The sequence below is a fragment of the Neoarius graeffei genome, chromosome 15 (assembly GCF_027579695.1).
Source record: "Neoarius graeffei isolate fNeoGra1 chromosome 15, fNeoGra1.pri, whole genome shotgun sequence".
In the NCBI taxonomy this organism is placed as follows: domain Eukaryota; kingdom Metazoa; phylum Chordata; class Actinopteri; order Siluriformes; family Ariidae; genus Neoarius; species Neoarius graeffei.
Window position 1 is genome coordinate 35,677,000 of NC_083583.1, and position 22,448 is coordinate 35,699,447.

Below are 22,448 nucleotides of genomic sequence, written 5' to 3' on the forward strand. Positions count from 1 at the left end.
TCCCCAAGCTGGTGATGATCACCGACTACCTGCTGCTGTTCCGCGTCTATGGCCTGGAGAGCCTGAGGGATTTGTTTCCCAACCTCGCCGTCATCCGCGGCAACAACCTGTTCTTCAACTATGCCTTGGTGATCTTCGAGATGCTGCAGCTGAAGGAGGTGGGGCTTCACGGCCTGTTGAACATCACACGTGGAGCCGTGCGCATGGAGAAGAACCCTGACCTCTGCTACCTCTCTACCCTTGACTGGTCCAAAATCCTTGACTCTGTGGAGGACAATTACATCGTGGCGAACAAAAATGAGCGTGAGTGCGGTGACATTTGTCCCGGAACCATCGCTGGAAAGATCAAGTGTGTCCAGACCACCATCAATGGCAATTTTGGAGAACGCTGCTGGAACCAGGATCGCTGCCAGAAGAGTGAGTGTTTTCCTGTTCTTTTTATTTTAGATTATAACGCTCTCTTATTAGGCTGCCAGTAGTAATGTATTCAGATACAACAAAAACCAACATATTAATTTTCGACTGACTTTACACTATAATTTTTGGCTTGAGACAAAAATCACAAATCCTATAAAATAAGGACTTAGCTGTGAGTTGAGAGTGGGGGTCTTAGACCACAATGTGATGGATGATTTAATGCCATTTCGACCAATTTTTGATTAAAATCTTACTCTACGTTCACACCAGACGCGGCGAGAGCGTCAAAATTTGCTCCGGATGCTCTGCCAACAACGCCGGTAAGTTCATGGCTGCTCTGTGATGTAGATGAAATAGGCGGCTACAGGATCATTCGGAATGCTTCGTCTTGCAAACCTTATTTGTAAAAGTGCAAACATGTCCATCTGTATCTGAATCAGTGTTGTAGTCGAGTCACTAAGCCCATGTTTACATTAGACCGTATCAGCGGATCATCAGATTAACGTTTTTAAAACGATTAGTGTGCACACAGCAACACCAATACACGATTTGCATGCACATAGCAACGCCCATACACGGATACGCTCGGCTCCGCAGGCATCCTGCGCTCCAAATCACTCCGCCCTGAACAGCGAGTGCCCTCTGGAGGGTGCGCACTCCGGCCCTGCGCAGCTCACACAGAGCGCGAGTGAAGTGCACAAGCAGTGATTCGGGACTGAGCCGCTGTGTGTGAGATCCCAGCGCATATCACTTACCACTTGCAAGTGGAAGGATGGCAAGCCTAAAGACAATCATAACTACACAATGGGCAGTATTTGCATCAGTATTTGCAGTATTTTCATACTTTTATACTCTTTAATGAAAGGTGATACAAGGCGGAAGTCCGCGCCGTTTTTCAGCAGTCGCGTCACATGACCAACGCCAGCGAATCAGGAAGGTGGATGTCACAGTGACGTTGTCCAATGAGACGCCAGCTAGGGCTCAGCACAGCGTATCCGCGTATTCTCAATGTTTACACAGCACCGGAGCTGACACGATCTGGATTGAATACGTGGACGCTGGCGGATTCCCGTTTCCCGGCGTTTCCAGGCGGTTTAATGTAAACGGACAGTGCATCCGCGAAGAAAACGAGACAGATACGGTCTAATGTAAACGTAGCCTGAAAACCTCGAGTCCGAGTCTTCATTGTTCAAGTCCAAGTCATTAAAGAAAATTCCGAGTCGAGTCCGAGAACAAGACTCCAACTGCACCATTTGACGGTGGCTGCTGCTGCCTTTATGTGAACGCGTCTCTGCTACTGTGTTGGACTAACGTTACTGCTTGACTGCCCCATTTTAGTTAATAGGCTACAGATATAAAGCTTGTTCATCGCTCAGCAAGCCCCGCCCACTATCAACAGGGCAAATAACATGAGCGAGGGTTAACACTAGCTAGTTCATCGCTCAGCAAGCCCCGCTATCAACAGGGCAATGAACATAGCGTGTCACTGACTTCTCTGGGTGGAGTCTTGCCAAATGATGATTGAAGTTCAAGGCTGTCCCTGTCGTCTCCTCGATAGTTCTTCTACATACGGAACACATAGCCGTGCATTTTTTCCCCACTGCACGAGAAGTCTGTATAAGCAAAGCGGACAATCCTAGGGGCTTCTCTCCAGGCATTCTAGCGCCATTAATGTTAGTTTGTTCCTGTGCATGATGTATGAACAGGTGAATGTGCATTCTCTTCCACAAAATTAGTATAAAAATTAATGTAGATATAAATATCTTACGCCAAATTATTATGGCATATTACAAAAAATAAAGAAAAAATCCGATTCCTCGACTCCAATTTACGAGTCCGAATTCAGTTAATGCGCGAGTCCGAGTCATCAGTGCTCAAGTCCACGTCAAGTCATGAGTCCTTAAAATTAGGGCACGAGTCAGATCTGAATAAAAATAATTTTAAAAAGTGATAATTTAAATTGAAAATTGGTTAACAATACCATTAGGGAGAGTGGGTAGACTTTTTGCTTGGTTTTTGCCTTGCTGCAAAAACAAACAAAAAAATTCAGCAAAAGTGACTGCTTTCATTTTAACATCTCCAACATCCACCTCTCGTTGCGTGATACCCCCCGTTCGACAGCATCATTCAAATCCTGTGTAAGTAAATAGCCAACACTGTTTTGCATGCTATGGTGCTAGTTAGCATGCAGGTTCCTCTTATTTTCACAAAATATATTCTGCACGTCGCCAACGCACTTCAAACACCAACAGTTTTCAACACCTTGGTCCATGCTTTTTTTTATGTCCCTGTATGCAAACAGACACATCTTAAATAATGAGGTAACCTGTCACCGCAATTATCAGTTTCTCCACCATGGTAGGCTACTGGGGAACATGACTTGCACGACTGTTCTCGAGGATTCTTTAGAGTGGAGCACTTCCAAATTCTGATTGGTTATTGCCGAACTGCGCCATAGCTCATTACTGTAAAGTCGCCTGGACTTCAGCTTTATTCTGACGCCCTCACTGTCAAAGACGCACCGCCAAAGATCTCACCACTGAGAGATGCTGATTCACGTAGAAAACGAATGACTTCGGGTCGCTTTGACGCTCTTGCTGCGTTTGGTGTGAACATAGGATGATAGTTTGAAGGGTTGCTACAACACTTTGTTAAAAACATTCAGCAATGAGTGAGGATGGCTGGCAGGACAGCTATAAATACACTGAAGATGGAGAAACATAAAGGAAGCATTAGAAAAATTGTATTACAAAAAAAAAAAGTTACCTCAGGCTCAGTTTGAAGAACGTTTGTCTGTCCTGAGATCTAGATCATGCTGATCAATGGTGAAAGCAAAACGTACTCCTGTTCTTTAATCACGGGTCAGTCTTCATCATATGACAAGACTTTTTGGTTACATGATTATCTTATTAGGCGGCACGGTGGTGTAGTGGTTAGCGCTGTCGCCTCACAGCAAGAAGGTCCGGGTTCGAGTCCCGTGGCCGGCGAGGGCCTTTCTGTGTGGAGTTTGCATGTTCTCCCCGTGTCCGCGTGGGTTTCCTCCGGGTGCTCCGGTTTCCCCCACAGTCCAAAGACATGCAGGTTAGGTTAACTGGTGACTCTAAATTGACCGTAGGTGTGAATGTGAGTGTGAATGGTTGTCTGTGTCTCTGTGTCAGCCCTGTGATGACCTGGTGACTTGTCCAGGGTGTACCCCGCCTTTTGCCCGTAGTCAGCTGGGATAGGCTCCAGCTCGCCTGCGACCCTGTAGAACAGGATAAAGCGGCTACAGATAATGAGATGAGATTATTAATTTTATTTAAAAAAAAATTTAATCAGCTTGCACAAATCATCACCATTTTATCACCATATTGTGAATTCTTTAGTTGTATTAATTTTAGTAATTAAATCTGAGTTGTGTAAGAGGCTGCTGTTTTACAAATCGCTTCACACAAACGCTGTGTTTAACTCTAAACCTCCGAAATGTTCATGACAAAGTCTTACTTATTTGAAGCGTGAAAATGTTGTGTGGTGATAATTTTGCCTGTTTCAGGGATTTATTTCTTTAAGAGCGAGGCAAAATTACTTGTGAATTTCACAATTCTAACATTATAATTAGCAAATGTAAGGTACCTTTTATAATCTGAGTAATAGGAAATTTTTCATAACTTTGCCTGTAAACCAGATATATAATAAATATTACATTTGCTTCTTCCAGTGTAAAATTTTCAGTTGGTGAAAATTTTTAAACTTGTGTTTCTTATAATAACACACACGTGCATACGGAGTGCACACTGAGGGAAAAATAGCAGAAAATTGATGACTATTGAAAACTAATCGAAGTTGACGCCATGTGTTTCTGTGACGACGAGGAACTCTGCTTCTTTCAGCAAACAGCTGCTTTTACGTCAAAAATCGTGAGATTAATTTACAGATGTGAAGTTTCACCTATGTGTGTGTGTGTGTGTGTGTGTGTGTGTGTGTAAGCGCTGTGTGTCATTACTGGGCTGTAGTGTGATGCTGCCTGAGCATGTGTCCCACCTTGCTGATGCAGTACTGCACTCCCCTGGTAGTAAACACTCATTTACAATGCAAAGTTGTTCGTATTAATAGGAGTGAGCGAGAAATGGATGCTGTTTGGAGGAACAGTGCCACGGAACTCCACGGCACGGTGGTGTAGTGGTTAGCACTGTCGCCTTACAGCAAGAAGGTTCTGGGTTTGAATTTCACGGCCGACGGGGGCCTTTCTATATGGAGTTTTCATGTTCTCCCCGTGTCGGTGTGGGTTTCCTCTGGGTGTCCTGGTTTCCCCCACAGTCCAAAGACATGCAGGTTAGGTAAAATGCACACAAGCCAGTGCGTACTTGGTGTCGGTTCCAAACTCTGATACATTGGGGAGGGTTGTGTCAGGAAGGGCATCTGATGTTTTATTAAAAAAAAAAAACCTACACCAAATAAAATCTGTGGATCATGATGATCCGCTGTGGCGACCCCTAACATGAGCAGCTGAAAGTAGTAGGAGTGGTTCTTATCTGATGGTGGTTACACTTGTGGTCGGGTCATACCAAAAGCCATCATAAAAATGGTATGTATTGTCATCTGTCCCCACAATACATAATAGCCCCCTGCTGTAACCCTAGCTATGTAATGGGCGAGAGGCCGAGGGCTATGGAAACGGGCATCGGTGCCGCCGAGTTTCCTAAGTGCTTGGTTAGTAGTAGTTACATTTAGTGTTGTGGAATGTCCACGATGCAAGTTAGTTCCTGTTCTCACTTGTGTTTTGCAGGTATAAACAGTAGTCCTCTCATCAGGCTGTCTTTTTAAGTTACCATGCAAAAAATGTAGCTTATCATGTTACAGAGAAATCAGAAAGTGTAAACTCCTCTGTACTGTAGATGTTGGAAAACTTAAAGGAGAACTGAAGTCATTTTTAAACTTGCTTTATTTCTTAATTAACGTGTTATTCAATTATGTTTTCGGTTTTAGTAACCTTATATCATGACTTGTATGGGTAACTAATTGCAATTAAATATTACACTTTTCGGCCTATTCGGTTTTCAGCCATGTTGAATTTAGTTTGTTTGGTCCATGGCAGGCGTCGCTTAGCCGCGCGATCTTCACGAGACTTGTGCGAGACTTTGAAACGTGAAGTGTCAGCCAGGTGTCAGTGCCGCCCTTTTGAAAACTGTTTTCCAAACGAAATATCGCACAAAAATGAGTTTAAATGACGATTACTGCCTACTTTTTTCAAACTTTCCTGATTGCTATCAAAACAAACAAAACTTACGGCTTGATTACATCAGCATTCGAAAGAGGGCGCGCGCGTCTTTTGACAACGTTGGCAGATGTCGGTCACTTTGATTTCCGCTGTACGTTTTACTTCCGCCCTACGATGTCTCGCACAGGTCTCAGCGAATCTCGTTTACGGCCATCACTTTGACATATGGACTGATATATTACAGAGCATATTTCAAACACTCATAACTTGCTATAGCAGCGACAAAATACAGTAGCTATCAAAATGCATTCCTATATTTAATAAAATGAGAAATAGAATTTTGATGATTTAATAAAATTTGCTTTCGGTTCTTCTTTAAAGGAAAACTCGGTGACACCCCCCCCCCAAAAAAAAAAAAACCTGGGCCCTATTTCTCATCTCTTTGGGTCCAAATACAGTATATACTCAGGATAAAAATTGCGTTAGGCGGCACGGTGGTGTAGTGGTTAGCGCTGTCGCCTCACAGCAAGAAGGTCCTGGGTTCGAGCCCCGTGGCCGGCGAGGGCCTTTCTGTGCGGAGTTTGCATGTTCTCCCCGTGTCCGCGTGGGTTTCCTCCGGGTGCTCCGGTTTCCCCCACAGTCCAAAGACATGCAGGTTAGGTTAACTGGTGACTCTAAATTGACCGTAGGTGTGAATGTGAGTGTGAATGGTTGTCTGTGTCTATGTGTCAGCCCTGTGATGACCTGGCGACTTGTCCAGGGTGTACCCCGCCTTTCGCCCGTAGTCAGCTGGGATAGGCTCCAGCTTGCCTGCGACCCTGTAGAAGGATAAAGCGGCTAGAGATAATGAGATGAGATGAAAAATTGCATTAGAACTCTATAACTGGAAACCACAAAACTGCTCCACAATGGGAAACAATCTGCGTCAAAGTAACCTGCTTGTTTTCACCACTGACAGACTCGTATAACGTTACATGGAACAACATGGAAAGGATCCTGAGAGAGATGCGTCTGTCTGTTTATCTCAGTAACCGTAGAAAATGACTTCTGACACTCAGTCTGTATCCGAATGCCCTGTATGTACTAATGTGGGGTGATCACCTACGACCTGAACTTTACTGTAGTAGGTTGAGTATGCATACGAGTCCAAGTTTGGATATACTCTGCCGCCATCTCGCCTCTCCTTTGACCCGGATGTTCATAGATGACGTCTACCCACGTATGCCATGGGGGGGAAAAATTATTTCTGCAATGTCCGAAGTGTTCGATCTGTTCCTTCAGTCCATCATCTTTCTATTTTCTCCAGGGGAGTTCTTCTTCTTTGGTTATTCAGAGGTTTCAGCTGAATTGTGGGATGGCGTAGTGTGGCATGTTGGCGTACTAAGGATGTAGTCAATCATCCGGGTTCTGTTCTTCTGTTTAATGGCTACTGAACATTGTGGCAGCCTACATGCTGCTGTTTGTGTATTAATAGTACGGAACTATGCGTGTTCTGATGCAGCCGTTGTTTTACCTTTCTCTTCTTCCGGTCTCTGATGCAGCAACCCATTCAGTGCCTCTAATCATTTATCGCACAAGAGCTGTTTTCTGATGTTTAAAAAAGAAGTTCTGCAGAATTTGAAGAAGTCTCTAATGCCAAAGTAATGCCTGAATATTTACCTGACTATAACAACAAATGTCTGACAACATGGAAAGCGTCCCTTTTGGTAAACATCAGAAGCATAAAGTACAGATACCTGAAAACTCTACTGATGTACAGTAATGAAATATTTGTACTTTGTTCCTTCCCACCTCTGCAGCCATCCATAGCCAGGAGTCCAAGAGAAATGAAAATTGGCTGTGCTCTCAGGGAGAGGAGCATACCTGCTCTCGTGCATGCTCTCGCTCTCTCGTGCGCTCTCTCTCTCTCTCTCATGTGCTCTCTCTCTCCGCTCTCTCTCACGTGCGCACTCTCTCTCTCATGCTCTTTCATGCATGTGCTCGCTCTCTCTCTCGTGCTCTCTTTCGCTCTCGCTCTCTTGTGCTCTCTCTTGCACGCACTCACGCACGCGCGCTCTCTCTCTCTCTCTCTCTCTCTATCTCTCATGCTCTTTCACACGTGCTCGCTCTCTCATGCTCTCGTGCTCTCTCTCTCTCTCTCATGCTCTCTTTCACTCTCGCTCTCTTGTGCTCTCTCTTGCACACACGCGCGCGCGCGCTCTCTCTCTCTCTCTCTCTCTCTCTCTCTCTCACACACTTACTTGTGCCCCCTCCCCAGTCATTCACAGTGACACATGCCAGATTATGACCTTATGGCAGAGGTGTTCATGTGCTTTCGTGTTCCTAAGAGTATGGATATCTGATTTGTCCTTCACACACCATCATGTGTTCAGGTGAAGAGGTTTATACAAGTGTTGACAAAGCCAAGCTCCGTTTCTGGAGGATGATGCAATGGCAGGAACGGAGTGGATTCTCTGAATGGCTTTAAACACACACTCCTGTTACAGGAGCCGAGAGGGAGGGATGGAGAGATGGTGTGAGAGGGAGGGGGAGAGAAAGAGAGAGTGTGAGAGGGGATGAGAGAGAGAAGCCCGTTTCACATATGAAACCTGTTCTTGTATGAGGTAAAAACAGAATGGAGAGCAAATTTTCATTCCCACCCACCCTGTCTTCCTTAACGGAAAACTACCCGATATCGTGCGTACCCACCTGACTGTATTTAACGGAATGCTACGGAGTGCCAACCTTCCATGAGACGACAAACATGTGAGACCAAATATGACGTGTAATTCACGCGGCAGCAAGTCCATATTGTTGTGAAAAGCCCAAGCTGAGGCATTTGGCTAGATAGCAACACCACAGCGTCACGAACAGTACCAGATATCGGACGAGCAATTTCAAACAGCCAGCGGTTCTTTGATTTCGGCGTCGTTCCAGTTTCTGGCTGTATCTGCTGCTGTTTTCTTTGCTTGTTCTTTTGAGTTTGCTGCTGATTGTTTTAAATTGAGGCAGTCCGAGTAGTTCTGTCACAATATCACTACGATTTACGTCACCACCAGCATCATCATGACCGGCACAACACATTACTCTGATGGTTCTGATTCCCACTGGAGGTGTGGCAAAGATTTCTGTAAATGTTCCTCAGTCATCAGGGGATAGATGAACATTTCACCTTTACTGTTTTGGTCCCATTCCCACAGGACACCCTTACAACATGAGAACGGAAAATGTACAGTTTTCATTGTGAATGGGAATTGGAGAGAGAGAGAGAGAGAGAGCGCTGAAGGATTCCTCTCCAGGACGGCTGTGGTTACACTCGCACTGAAATATTTGAGTGCTTTTCTGCTTTGAAAGGACTTGAGTGTGTGGAAAATTGGAGAGCTGATGATTAGAGATGAAGTGCTTGAACCCACAGGCAGCTGAACTCTAATACACAGTGAAAACCAGCAGAAATGTAAATATTAGTGGTTTTAGTACAGTTATAAATACTAATAACCACTAATCAGCATTAACAGGAGTTAATATCATGAACAGTAATTTGCCGAAGGTGAGGTGAACGTCGGTGAATTATTCACTGATATTATTCACGGAGCCTGAGGCAGGTAATTGTTTTAGTATAAATACACAGGTGATTTTTTTTTTTTTTTTTTAAATTATTTCAGTCTTCAAAAGCAGCATGCAAAGGTAATGCATGCAGGATTGTCACACTTCTCTATGCCGAGTCACATAAAATGCTTTCTTTTTTGAAATCGATAAAATTTGAACAGTTTTAGACCAAACTTCGTAGCATCTTGAGTGCTTTTAGGAGCAGCGGTTTTTTTTTTTTTTTTTGGTTTTTTTTTTGGGCTTTTTTCACCTTTATTGGATAGGACAGTGTAGAGACAGGAAATGAGCTGGAGAGAGAGACGGGGAGGGATCGGGAAATGACCTCGGGTCTGAATCAAACCCGGGTCCCCGGATTTATGGTATGGCGCCTTAGTCGACTGTCTTTAAAGTAAAAAGTTTTTTTTTCTTTCTTGCTCTCAGTGCGCTTCAGAATCTTTCTTCTTACACTTCCATTTGTAGGTTGATATTTTTCTTTCTGTTTTGTGTTCTTGCCTCACTTGCTCTTTTTCCTTTTTCTTTTCCTGTCCTGTCTTGTTTTTTGTTGTTTTTCATTTTGTGGGTTTATTTTTTCTGTAAAAATGTTCATTTGCTTGTTTGTGTCCTTTTTTTAAAATTATTTTTTATTTATTTATTTTCTTTCCTTCACTGTGCGGTGATGGCAGAACTCGTGTGTCTCTGACTGACGCGTTTCCTCTCTTTTTCTTTCTTGCCCTCTGTAATGGCGGCGTCAAGAGTGAGAGAAATTGCCCACGCATCCAGGGCTATGTTGTGGTTAAATTAGTGATATTTATCTTGGGGCACGGCATGTTCTTGCGCTCCGTGTTGCGCAACCACTGCTTTTCAGGGTCGGAGTTCACCGTCACGCTTCTGTCGTCGTAACTGTTTCTCCCTCTGCCCTCATGATGGTGGTGCATTCCTCAGACTGGACTTTGGATCAGATAAACAATAAAATAGTTTATTTAAACTCTTCTTCGCAAAGTACATGTGCGTGCGTGTGGTTTTGAAGCCCTTGATCTGATCTGATCTGATCTGATCTAATCTAATATCCCAGCTGTTAAATCTTGAATCTGTCGATTCTTGAATTTGAAACTCATCTTTGAGGTTAAACGTGAGCCGTTGTGTGAAATCCTCCACGCCGTCCAGAACGCTTCATGAGTCTTATACAGGGAGAAAGTGCACCTTTTTTTTTTCTTTGCTCACTCTTTCATGCTTTTCTTGCTTTTGTGAATCATTTAGCTTGCTTTTTCTTCATTTTGTTTTCTTTTTTTTTAACCAACATTCTTTTTTATTGCTTTTATAACAAGACAACAGGAAAATACAAAGAAATACAGTTATATATGTCTTGAACGAACACCCCCAACCCCACCCCATCACCCGCTCTCCAAATTATTCCAGCTCTTGGTTGGGAATCAGGTTAGTAAGTTTGTCCATTTCAGTTCATTGAATAGGGAAAAAGAAAAACGTATTTCTGCCGTATCAGGTACCGCAGAGTGCCACTGTTTACACGTCTCCGGGCTCTTCCGTTACACGTGACAAATCTGTTCTCGATACATAGCAAATGAAGGGGTCCAAGATCTGGTGAAAATTGTTGTTGATGTTTTATTGTATATGTAATTTTCTCTAAGGGGAGAGTTGTAGATCGTTCAGACAACCACTTGCTTACACTTGGATTTCTAGTGTTTTTCCATGAGAGGGCTATTACTCTCTTTGCCATTAACACACTTAAGTCTACAAACATTCGCTGATATTTTTTAATCTTCAAATTATCTGGATATAAACCGAACATAAACAACTGTGGGATTAAGGGTATTTGAGTCTGTAAAATATTTTGAGTACGTTGTTTTATGGGCGGCACGGTGGTGTAGTGGTTAGCGCTGTCGCCTCACAGCAAGAAGGTCCTGGGTTCGAGCCCCGTGGCCGGCGAGGGCCTTTCTGTGTGGAGTTTGCATGTTCTCCCCGTGTCCGCGTGGGTTTCCTCCGGGTGCTCCGGTTTCTCCCACAGTCCAAAGACATGCAGGTTAGGTTAACTGGTGACTCTAAATTGACCGTAGGTGTGAATGGTTGTCTGTGTCTATGTGTCAGCCCTGTGATGACCTGGCGACTTGTCCAGGGTGTACCCCGCCTTTCGTCCGTAGTCAGCTGGGATAGGCTCCAGCTTGCCTGCGACCCTGTAGAAGGATAAAGCGGCTACAGATAATGAGATGAGATGAGACATTGTTTTATTTCTGTCCAGAATTTTTGTATTTCTATACATTGCCAAATACAATGGAAAAATGTACCGTTTTCCTTCTCACATTTAATACAAATATATCCGGTATAGCGCTATTATATCTGTTAAGGGCGGCACGGTGGTGTAGTGGTTAGCGCTGTCGCCTCACAGCAAGAAGGTCCTGGGTTCGAGCCCCGGGGCCGGCGAGGGCCTTTCTGTGTGGAGTTTGCATGTTCTCCCCGTGTCCGCGTGGGTTTCCTCCGGGTGCTCCGGTTTCCCCCACAGTCCAAAGACATGCAGGTTAGGTTAACTGGTGACTCTAAATTGACCGTAGGTGTGAATGTGAATGGTTGTCTGTGTCTATGTGTCAGCCCTGTGATGACCTGGCGACTTGTCCAGGGTGTACCCCGCCTTTCGCCCGTAGTCAGCTGGGATAGGCTCCAGCTTGCCTGCGACCCTGTAGAGGGATAAAGCGGCTAGAGATAATGAGATGAGATGAGATGAGATATCTGTTAAGTTTTTCTGGGGTGATATACGTTCGCTTCAACCAATTGTATTGCAGTAATTTCAGGCGGGTGTTTAGTAGTTCTCGATCGTGCTTTAGAACATGCCTCCTCCCATTTTCCTGTTGGGATGTCCTCCTGTAGATCCTCTCTCCAGGCCTCCAGCCGTCGTGCGCATGTTTCTGTACTTCCGTCTATCAGGCATTTACGTATTTTCTGGACTATAGAGCGCACCTGTATATAAGCCGCATCCGCTCTATTTAAAAAAAAAAAATAAAGATATACAAGCCGCACCGGGCTATAAGCCGCAGATATCTATGTTGAAAAATTAGATATTTACTGCATGTACAGAACGATTTTGTACTGTAAATGTACATGTATGTACCTGAACAGATTCTTTCCGAACAGTGCCTTTTAACACGGCAGCAACTTTGCTGATTAAAACGGAACAGAACCAAGAGAAAATAACCGGTATTTATTTACCTTCATTTCTCCTGTGTTTGAAACCACAAGTCACTTTAATCATCTTCGCTGGATTTGAAAATAATTACCAGTTAGTAATTTGTCGTGCGTGTTCTATCTGCTAATTCTTCTTTGCATTGATTTTTCGTCTATCTTATTTTTGATTCTACTTCCGGTTAGAGCGCCCCTAGCGGTGGAAGAAAAGCCGCATGGTTCAAAACCTAGGAAAAAAGTAGCGGCTTATAGTCCAGAAAATACGGTATGCATTTTGTAAATTAAACCTCTCCCTAAACAGTTTGTATTAATTAATTTTTCTATGGTAGACATTTCATTTTGTTTTCTTGCTGTTGTTTTAATTTTTCTTTTTCATGCCTTTCAAAGCACCTTTCTTTCCTTTCTCTTGCTTTTTTTATCATTAAATTATTTTTTGTTTCCTTCTTTCTATTTCCTGTACTATATGCTTTTAGTAACTTAATTTGCATCCTTTCATTTTCATTCTCTTGTTTTTATTCTGTTGTAAAAACTCTTGACCTTTTTTTCTTTGTTTTTCTCGCTCTCATTGCTGTTTTTCAATTTCTGTTGTACTTTTTGTCTTTCTTACTCTTTTTTTTCAGATTTCTTTCTTCCTTTGTTTTTTCTGATCTTTTTTTTAATTCTGTCTTTTTATAACTTTTTTTTTCGTGCTCCTGTACAAAAACTGCTTGTTCTTTTAGTTTCTGCATCTATATTTATCTATCTTAATTTTTAAAATTCTGGCTTTCTTGTTTTCTTTGTTTCTTTTTAGAGGAGCTGGTGCTTGTTGTAAGCTGAAGAGGAAAAAAAAAAACTGAAAGCATTCCTAACCCAGTTCCCAGTGACACTAACACACATACATACTCCCTCCCTCCCTCACTCACTCTTCGGGTGGGGGTTTTCTCTTCCACTGGCACTTCCAGAGAAAGTGCCTTGACGAGGGCAGATGAGGACCTTGATTGCCCTTTCCTATCACTATGCTAACATGTTAGCATCTCCTGCTACATTTAACTCTGTGCGTGTGGGTGTCTTTTATTTCAGGCTAGTGTAGTTAATCAAGGCCACTGTGCGCGCATGTGTGTGTGACGTTAATCTCTCAGGCATGACCACGTATGGCATGTTATTGCTTGGCCGCTCTAAGTGCTGTTAGCTCAGTGTACCAGGAACTTGGCTACAACTCAAGACATCATGAGTTTAATACCAGCTGCTGTAATGCCACGCTGTCCTTGAGCTAGGGCACTTGAGCCACACTTCCTCCAGAGGGAGCACCTTTCTGTTTTCCAACATGTTTTTTCTACGACATATCATGTATTTCCTGTGTCTCATCCATTATTCTTCGTTTACAACCATGTGACCAAAATTACTTGCGTTGTTGACCATCACCATGTTGGAGGATATACAAAAAATATATATATATACTGGGTGCGATTTGCTGGGGGGGATGGTGGGGATCATCCCCCCCCTCTGGTTTTTATCTCTGCTGAAAAAAATCCTCGGGGACAACCCCGTCAATAAAACAAACAAACCAAAAAAAAGTTGACATGACAGGCATGTTGTGACACAGTTTTCTATGGTCTACATTGCACTCACTTTCAATATGACCCGAAGTGGCAGCTTTGATGTTCACGAACGTCTCCAGCAAATACATACATTGTAGATAATAACAATATCTTTGCGTTCTATTGCAGGGATGCAAACAGCGCGCCTTTTGGCGGATGCCGCCTTTTTTCACAGCCGTTTTTTTTTTTTTTTTTTGGGGGGGGGCGTTGGAGTGTCTGATTATAATTTCAAAGTAAATTCTGTATTAAAATTGGGGGCGTCGTGGCTCAGGTGGATAAGGCGCCATACCATAAATCCGGGGACCCGGGTTCGATTCCGACCCGAGGTAATTTCCCGATCCCTCCCCGTCTCTCTCTCCCGCTCATTTCCTGTCTCTACACTGTCCTATCCAATAAAGGTGCAAAAAGCCCAAAAAAAATCTTTAAAATTCTGTATTAAAATTACTAAATAAGCAAATCCGTTACAGTCCATGAAACAGGAAGTATAAGGATGAGAGAAAAAAACAGTTTAAATCGGAAAGCTGCGCACAATGTGAACTGCGCCATCAGAGCAAACTGTTCATTTAGTATTCATGTATTTTAGTGATTTTCGAGTCACTGTCCATTTAATCCGGAGGGAGAGAAACATCACAGCAACGCGACAAGCAATGCGAACTTTGTTGTGTTAGTGTTCGTGTATTTAGTCGAAGAGATAGGAAGATGAATTTACTATCTCTGGTTTAGTGTTCGTTTTCATTTAGTGTTATTCATTTGATATCATCGGATGTTATTGAGCTGTTAGCCTATTGTTACCTTAATTTTGTGACGTTTCATGATAAAAAAAAACATCCCCCCTTCTGTTTTTTTGACAAATTGCACCATATATATATATATATATATATATATATATATATATATATATATATATATATATATATATAGTGCTCAGCATAAATGAGTGCACCCCCTTTGAAAAGTAACATTTTAAACAATATCTCAATGAACACAAACAATTTCCAAAATGTTGACAAGACAAAGTTTAATATAACATCTGTTTAACTTATAACGTGAAAGTAAGGTTAATAATATAACTTAGATTACACATTTTTTCAGTTTTACTCAAATTAGGGTGGTGCAAAAATGAGTACACCCCACAACAAAAACCACTACATCTAGTACTTTGTATGGCCTCCATGATTTTTAATGACCGCACCAAGTCTTCTAGGCATGGAATGAACAAGTTGGCGACATTTTGCAACATCAATCTTTTTCCATTCTTCAACAATGACCTCGTTTAGTGACTGGATGCTGGATGGAGAGTGATGCTCAACTTGTCTCTTCAGAATTCCCCAAAGAACATAATTTCTTTACACCACAAAGGTGAAGGCTACAAGAAGATCAGCAAAGCTTTACTTATCAGTCAGAATACTGTAGCAAAACCATCTCACAGAGACGTCCAGGTTGTCTACGGAAGTTAACACCTCGACAGGAGCGTCTTCTGATGAGAAGGGTTGAAGAAACTTGGCCTGCAAGTTCACTGCAGTTATCTAAACAAGTAGAAAGCCAAACTGGGGTGACTATTTCCCGTGACACAATACGGCATACACTGAAGAGGAATGGCATGCATGGATGCCATCCACGAAAGAAGCCTCTCCTAAAGCCCAGGCACAAAAAAGCCCGCCTAGGGTTTGCCAGGGCCCATGCTGACAAAGATGAAGACTACTGGGACTCTATACTCTGGAGTGATGAGACCAAGATAAATGTTTTTGAAACTGATGGCTTCAAAACTGTATGGCGTCACAAAGGTGAGGAATACAAAGAAAAATGCCTGGTGCCTACAGTGAAACATGGTGGTGGCAGTGTCCTTATGTGGGGCTGCATGAGTGCTGCTGGTGTCGGTGAGCTGCATTTCATTGATGGAATCATGAATTCACAGATGTATTGCTCTATACTGAAAGAGAAGATGCTACCATCACTCCGTGCCCTTGGTCGTCGTGCACTTTTCCAACATGACTAAACACACATCTAGCCCCCCAACTAGGCATGTAACCATATATCATGTGACGATAAATTGTGATACGAATTTGGTGATTTGAATCGACGAAATAAAAGTGAATCGTGAATATCAGGTGGTGCAGTCGCTTAGTTTTTCCTCGCTGTAATTGCATTGTTTAGATAGCAGAGGGCACAATAACAGACAATAGTTGGAATACACGTGACTTCACCCTAGACGGATGTAACAAAGCTCTAATGCTACACACACACACACACACACACACACACACACACACACACACACACACACAAGATCTAAAATGGGAAAGAGATGTTGTGTGATTGACTGTACAAATAGATTTAAGAAGAAATCAGAGCTCTATTTTTGCAAAATGCTGAAAGATAAAGAAAAGAGAAGCAAATAGAGGCAGTACAATTGTTCATAAAAGTTTATTAAGGCCTCTATTTTTTTTCTTTTTAATGAAAGGAATATTTTGGTTAATAGACTATATTATATTTTACTCCAGCCTTTACAAATAATTATTGTTGGTTGTTAAGAAAATGAAACAAATGTTTTGTCTCATAAAAGGAATATTTAAGTTGAAAAAGAAGGGGAAAAGAATTTTTTTTTTTTAAATAAAATTTTCTTCATTTCTAATTTTTTTTTTCCCATGTCTTGGGAAAATTGAATTGTGAACCCAGTGTTGTGAATTGAATCAAATTGGGTGAATTATGACATGCCTGGATCTGATAATAGTGCAGCCAGTTTATTTTAATGTGTTGGATCGAATACGTTATTGTTTCCATGGTAATGGCTCGTTCACAGCAGACTCTCCACGTAAAGATTAAATAATTAATTTGTTGATATGGTGAAGTGCTTTGTAACAGTGAGAGGGTAAAGCTTTGCATGTATTCTTTGCTGATCTCGGGTAAGGCCTGCAATTCCAGTAGCGAAATGTAATCAGCTCAGCAACAAGTCAGATTTTCACTTACAGGAAATGGCAGTTAATCTCCGAACATTTACTCCTTAAAGGTAGATCAGATATCAGATCCATACACCCACACAATCATGCACACATGGTTTATATATATATATATATATATATATATATATATATATATATATATATATATATATATAAATAAAACAATACCATTGGGGGAGAAAAAAGCCACTTGTAACTTTTTTTTCCTTTACATGTGTGGCTGAATAATTCCACTTTGACCCGAGTAAGATTGACACATTCTTGAAACTTCCACTTGAGTACAGTGTCTCAGTACTTTTCCACCTGTGGAGTATGGGTGTCATTTCTTTTGCTCATTATGCAAATATATGATGTTGGCGAGTCCAGCAGAGCAGAAAAGCTTTTTATTCATCACTGGGAGGATGAGTGGTGATGTTTGTTCCCTGTGCAGACACACTCCAAGCGCTGTGTTTTGTCCCATCGTCATAATGTGAGATAAATAAAAGTCCATTATTGCGTCTTTAATCAGGTGCTGAGAGAGAAAACATGTCTGAGGGGAAAATCTCTCTCCAAGCTCTCTCTCTCTCTCTCTCTCTCTCTCTCTCTCTCTCTCTCTCTCTCTCTCAAATTGTGTGTGTGTGTAAAATAAATGAATAAAAAACCTTGATTTTTTTTATTTACCTACTTACTAATGCCTACCATACGCCTGTTTCAGCAATCTCCTTAGTTGTTTTCGTTTCTCGATGCAGGCCAATAATTTGACTCTTCTTAAGCCCAGTAACATTTTTTTTTCCACGGCCATGGGATCTGCCCTCCGACAGGGTTGTTTAAGAAATGAAAAGCTACTCACTGCATCAGTTCGGGTTAAAAGAATTGTTGCGAGCTGAAACACATTAATCACTGCAGGAATTATCTAATCAAAGACTCTTTAAGTATTATTTTTCTTTTTTAAACAGTTTTTTTTCTGTGATTTTAACCGTCTGAGTCAGAGAGCTGTGTGTCAGGTATGCTAGCCCTCACTACATGTATTTACTTGATGTTATGTGCTTGACTTCGCACTAGCTGCGTTTTCAGATTAGTAAAGCAAGCTAATTCTACTAGCTGTGTCCACTCCAACTTTATTTTTCTCCAGAATGTCTCTATACGCACTTAATGAGAGGTCGTATATGACTGGATAAGATGAAACCACTGTCATAAGGATTTTTATCCCTCGCTGGCCGAAAGGCCTGAAGCTGGATTATGTCGTGGTGACATCCATCCGTCCGTCTGTCCATCCTGGGAAGGGTACTCACCTTTTGAAATCAGCTCCTCTCGCAATTTTGGAGGAATTTCACGAAACATGGCAGGATTCTTTGTTATATGTCGGTCATACACATTGTAGTTTCATTCCATTCAGTTGTGTTTTACCAGAGTTATGGTATTATAGCTTAGGTATAGTTGCCAGCAGGGGATATTGTGCTCTCAGAGCACTCTTGTTTTCTTTTTTGTGGGAACTAACCACAGGTAGGAGCGAAATTTGTGAGCCGGGATTTGACAAAACGTCAGACCACACGCACTATAGGACTGGCCCGAGGAGTCATTTGAGGAGCGATTACCACTCAGTTGTATTTGTTGCTTCTTTCGTGTCAGAATGATTTTGCGTAACAGTGATCAAATCTTAATTTAAATGTCACTTTGTTGCTACAGTCACAGCTCCGTGTTGTGCACGTGTTGAAAACAGAGCGCTTGTTTTGTTGTTTTCCAGCATGAACGCAGGTCAAGTCTTTGTGTGTTAAATATCACTGTGTAATGTATAGTTTATTTATTACACGCGAACCACAGCTGTGTGTGCATGTTGGATGAAGTTTGTATGTGTTAGCTGTCTGTACAGGAAGTGATGTGATACATGTGTGTCCTCGAGTATGGCACTGCGGGAGAAAAATGCAGACAGATTAAAGCTGTTAGATCACATGACCTTATTTTCATTATTATGTGTGGTGTGTATCAGAGAACTGACCTGCTTCTGAGCGGTATTCGCATCCTGGTGTATATTGCATTGGTTTCGGTGTGTGTGTGTGCGCGCGCGCACATGTTGTGCTACACCAGCCTCCATTCATTAGTGTAACAGGAAGTCCTGAGGGATCTGAAGGCCTCGTTATCAATGACTGTACTTTTAAAAGGCATATTTACATAACACCAACACACATCATTTTTCTTTCTCTCTCTCACTCTCTCTCTAAAACTAACTCTCTCTCTCTCTCTCTCTCTCTCTCACACACACACACACACACACACACACACACACACACACACACACACACAGAGAGCACTTTTACAAGTTCACAGCGTTCTCTCTTCTCACATGGTCGCACATACAGCTGTGTGTAAATCACTGCACACCTTATCACAGCATGTCAGTCACATGATTTTTCTGTCACGGTTACCGTATTTGAATTTCCAGCTTTTGTACACAAAGCAAATGTCATTGGAGATGAGATGACTAAAATGACTCACTTTTTTCAGAAGAGAATAAAATAGACCATGTTCCTTATGGACTTCCCCTGAAATGCTAATTCCATAAAACAGGGGTTCTCAACCTTTTGCAACCTGGGCCCCACCAAAGCTGGTTCATTGCAGTTGGGGGCCCCTCTTCTCGCCCCCCCCCATCCCCCCCCCAAACACACTCACCCGCAGTGACGCCACCCGACCTACAGCACCTTATATCGACCGATAGATAGATAGATAGATAGATAGATAGATAGATAGATAGATAGATAGATAGCCCTGGGCTAGATTATTATTATTATTAGTAGTAGTAGTAGTAGTAGCAGTAGCAGCAGTAGTAGCATTATCCATAGTAGACTAGCAGTAAGAAAACAACAAAAACAACAAATTATTTGGGTAGAGCTGAAATGGGGAAAGCAAAAATACAGTGTGGGGTAGTAGTCTTTAAAAAGACTGTTTGGGTTTCGCGCTGTATCGATGGATTGATGATAGTAGACTAGCGAGAGTCGGCACGAGTTAACTCGGCAAGAAACCAGACTAGTGTGTGTGTGTGGCAAGCACTCACACGGTGGCCACGGTATGCAGACTCACTCACGTGACGTTGCGTCATGTTTGCGTCACGGGCTTAAAATAACCTACACACAAGATTTTATGATAGATTGATGATAGATTTTATAATAGTATTGATTTGTATGTAATAGTCCAATGTCCTGCATTTTGACATGGGTAAATGTGTTGCATCTGCTTAGCTACTATAGCCTGTTAGCCCCAGATTTTTTTTTTCCTCCATACATGAAGCCTACTCGCGACCCCCCTGGAGTACCTCCGCGCCCCACCAGGGGGGCGCGCCCCCCCGGTTGAGAACCACTGCCATAAAACATAAACCGTTCCATCGGGCGGAGAAAAACTGTCATCGTACAGAAGGGAAGTCCATATCGGCTAACTGACTAGCTTCGGCTAATATTAGTGATGCTTCCTGCTGATGTAAACTTCCCAGTTTTCCCATAACATAGTGAGCTAGCTAACAGCTACAAGGCAGCATGACGGGATTCTGCCGCTGCTTGTTGAGGGTGTTTTGTATGTAGTGATGAGCAGTCATTTAGCAGTATAAATGAAAATAAAATCGAATGAATGAAGCACAGATACAGTAACACTGACACTCTGTCCTCTGTTCAGTCTTTAAAATGGTAGCCTTATAGAATGTGACGTCACATGAAGGGCAAAAGCAAAATCGTAACATTGTGAAAATGAAACCGCTTATCACAAGAGGAAGAGGAGTGCGGTTATGTGAATGATTTGATTTTTTTTTTTTCTTGAATTTGAAATCAGATCCATGACGCGTTCCTATGTACTGTAGGAATAAAATATCAAAAGAAGACAGAAATGTGAACTGTATATAGTCAGTTTATAGGTTTAACAAGTGAATTTGCCTGGATGTTTAATGATTAAGCTAACAAATAAAGAAAGAAGTAGTGTTTTGGTTCCTGCTGATGATGTGAGCAGCCATGTCGATTTGATATCACTTGCTGAACTCGGAGTTGAGGAGACCATCTTGAGTTTACAAGCAGGAATTCCGAGTTAAAGGGAAGTTTTCTTTGTTGGCTCACCGGTCGTAGGGCGACGAGCTATTGCCATCACATGGCGTCCGTCCATCCGTCCATAGTTCACAAAAATCGCTCCTCCTTCCTGAGTTCACTGGGTTTTGATTTGGATTATTTTGTTTGGAAGATCAAACTGTTCTAATTGTTCTCATGAAGAGCAGCTTAGCTAATTTATAAACGAGTCTTGTTTCTCATGGTACCGTGTGAGCTACTGACGCTCTGGTTTTTCCTCGTTGGACTTTGAGTGAAATGTAGCAATATCACTCCAGTTTGAGCAGACATGTAACAGATTGATTTTTGGATGAATAGCTGCAGTTCGTCCAAAAAAATCTGAAAATAATTCACGAGACAAATGGACCGTGTCTTGCCTTCAGTACTTTTAGATATTGTATATACTTGTCATAAGTCAAAAATGATTCAAACCCAACACTAATATCAGTAAACCCATCAGATTTAAGCCCTAATGATGAATATTTCTACTGATATTGTAAAACATGGTAAAAATTCACACACCAGTTTAAAGATGTGTAATGGATTCGATTTTGTCGAATTTAATGCAAATATTGCAGTGAAAATGTTATGAGAGTAAACCTCAGCTACGTGTGTGTGTAAAATCAGACGCGTCCTCTGAGACAAATGCATCGCTACCTATTATTACTCTAAACGATCACTGAGCATCATGATTGATGGAAATTTTCCTGTCATTACTACTCTGATTTTATTCGTTGCGGTTATCAGAATAAACCGACGGATTAGATTTAGGGGGATGTATTAAATGCGGGAATGTTCGCCTGCATCATGTGGGATCATTTCATCCTCTTTTAGCCGCAGTGAGTGCGAGAGCTCTGCCCTTATTAAGAGCTCCAGCTCAAGCCAAACGCAGTCGTATATCAGCGCTCACACTGCTGACCTCAAAATAATCCCAGCAAGCTTGGAACAGGAGTGCAGACGGAGTGCACAGGGCTGGATCTGGACACAGCCTGAAATGGCTTTCTGTCGAAGCTGCTTTAGGATGGGGCTTTTGGATTCCTGTTACTACTAATAATACTAATACTAATAATACTAATACTAATAATAAAGCAACCACAACTACTCGAAAAGAATCCTTAAGTTCTGGGTTACTGAAGGTATTTTAAAGTACAAATAACATTGAGTCTCGTTTGTTTAGTCATTTAGTAAAGCAGCGTGTGAATGGTTTGGTTTTTCACCAAACGGAACCTAATTTTTCCTGTCAGATTTATAATTTTGTGATTTTCTTCATACTCGGGTCCATCTTCGATTCACAGCACAGCCGATCTACATTTTGCCATGCGCACACAACTCCGTGAATCACAAAGGGAATCCTGAAAACAGCAAAACAATGATTAAAAGAGTGCAACCTGAGCATGGCATGCACTAAACCTTCCAGTAACGCACACTAACGTGTCCTCCTTTTCTAGGGTGCCATTACTTTTTGTCTTTGTTAAAAGGCTAGTCTTAT

At 42.0% G+C, this 22,448-nt stretch overlaps 1 protein-coding gene across 1 annotated transcript in view; it reads left to right on the plus strand.

The window, feature by feature from the left end:
- insrb (insulin receptor b) overlaps window positions 1-22,448 on the plus strand; it is a 140,914-nt gene that overhangs the window by 43,066 nt on the left and 75,400 nt on the right. The window contains exon 2 of the mRNA XM_060941199.1: window positions 1-417. This exon is cut by the window's left edge and continues 132 nt beyond it. Coding sequence (XP_060797182.1) covers window positions 1-417 — 417 coding nt within the window. The remainder of the gene's footprint in view (window positions 418-22,448) is intronic.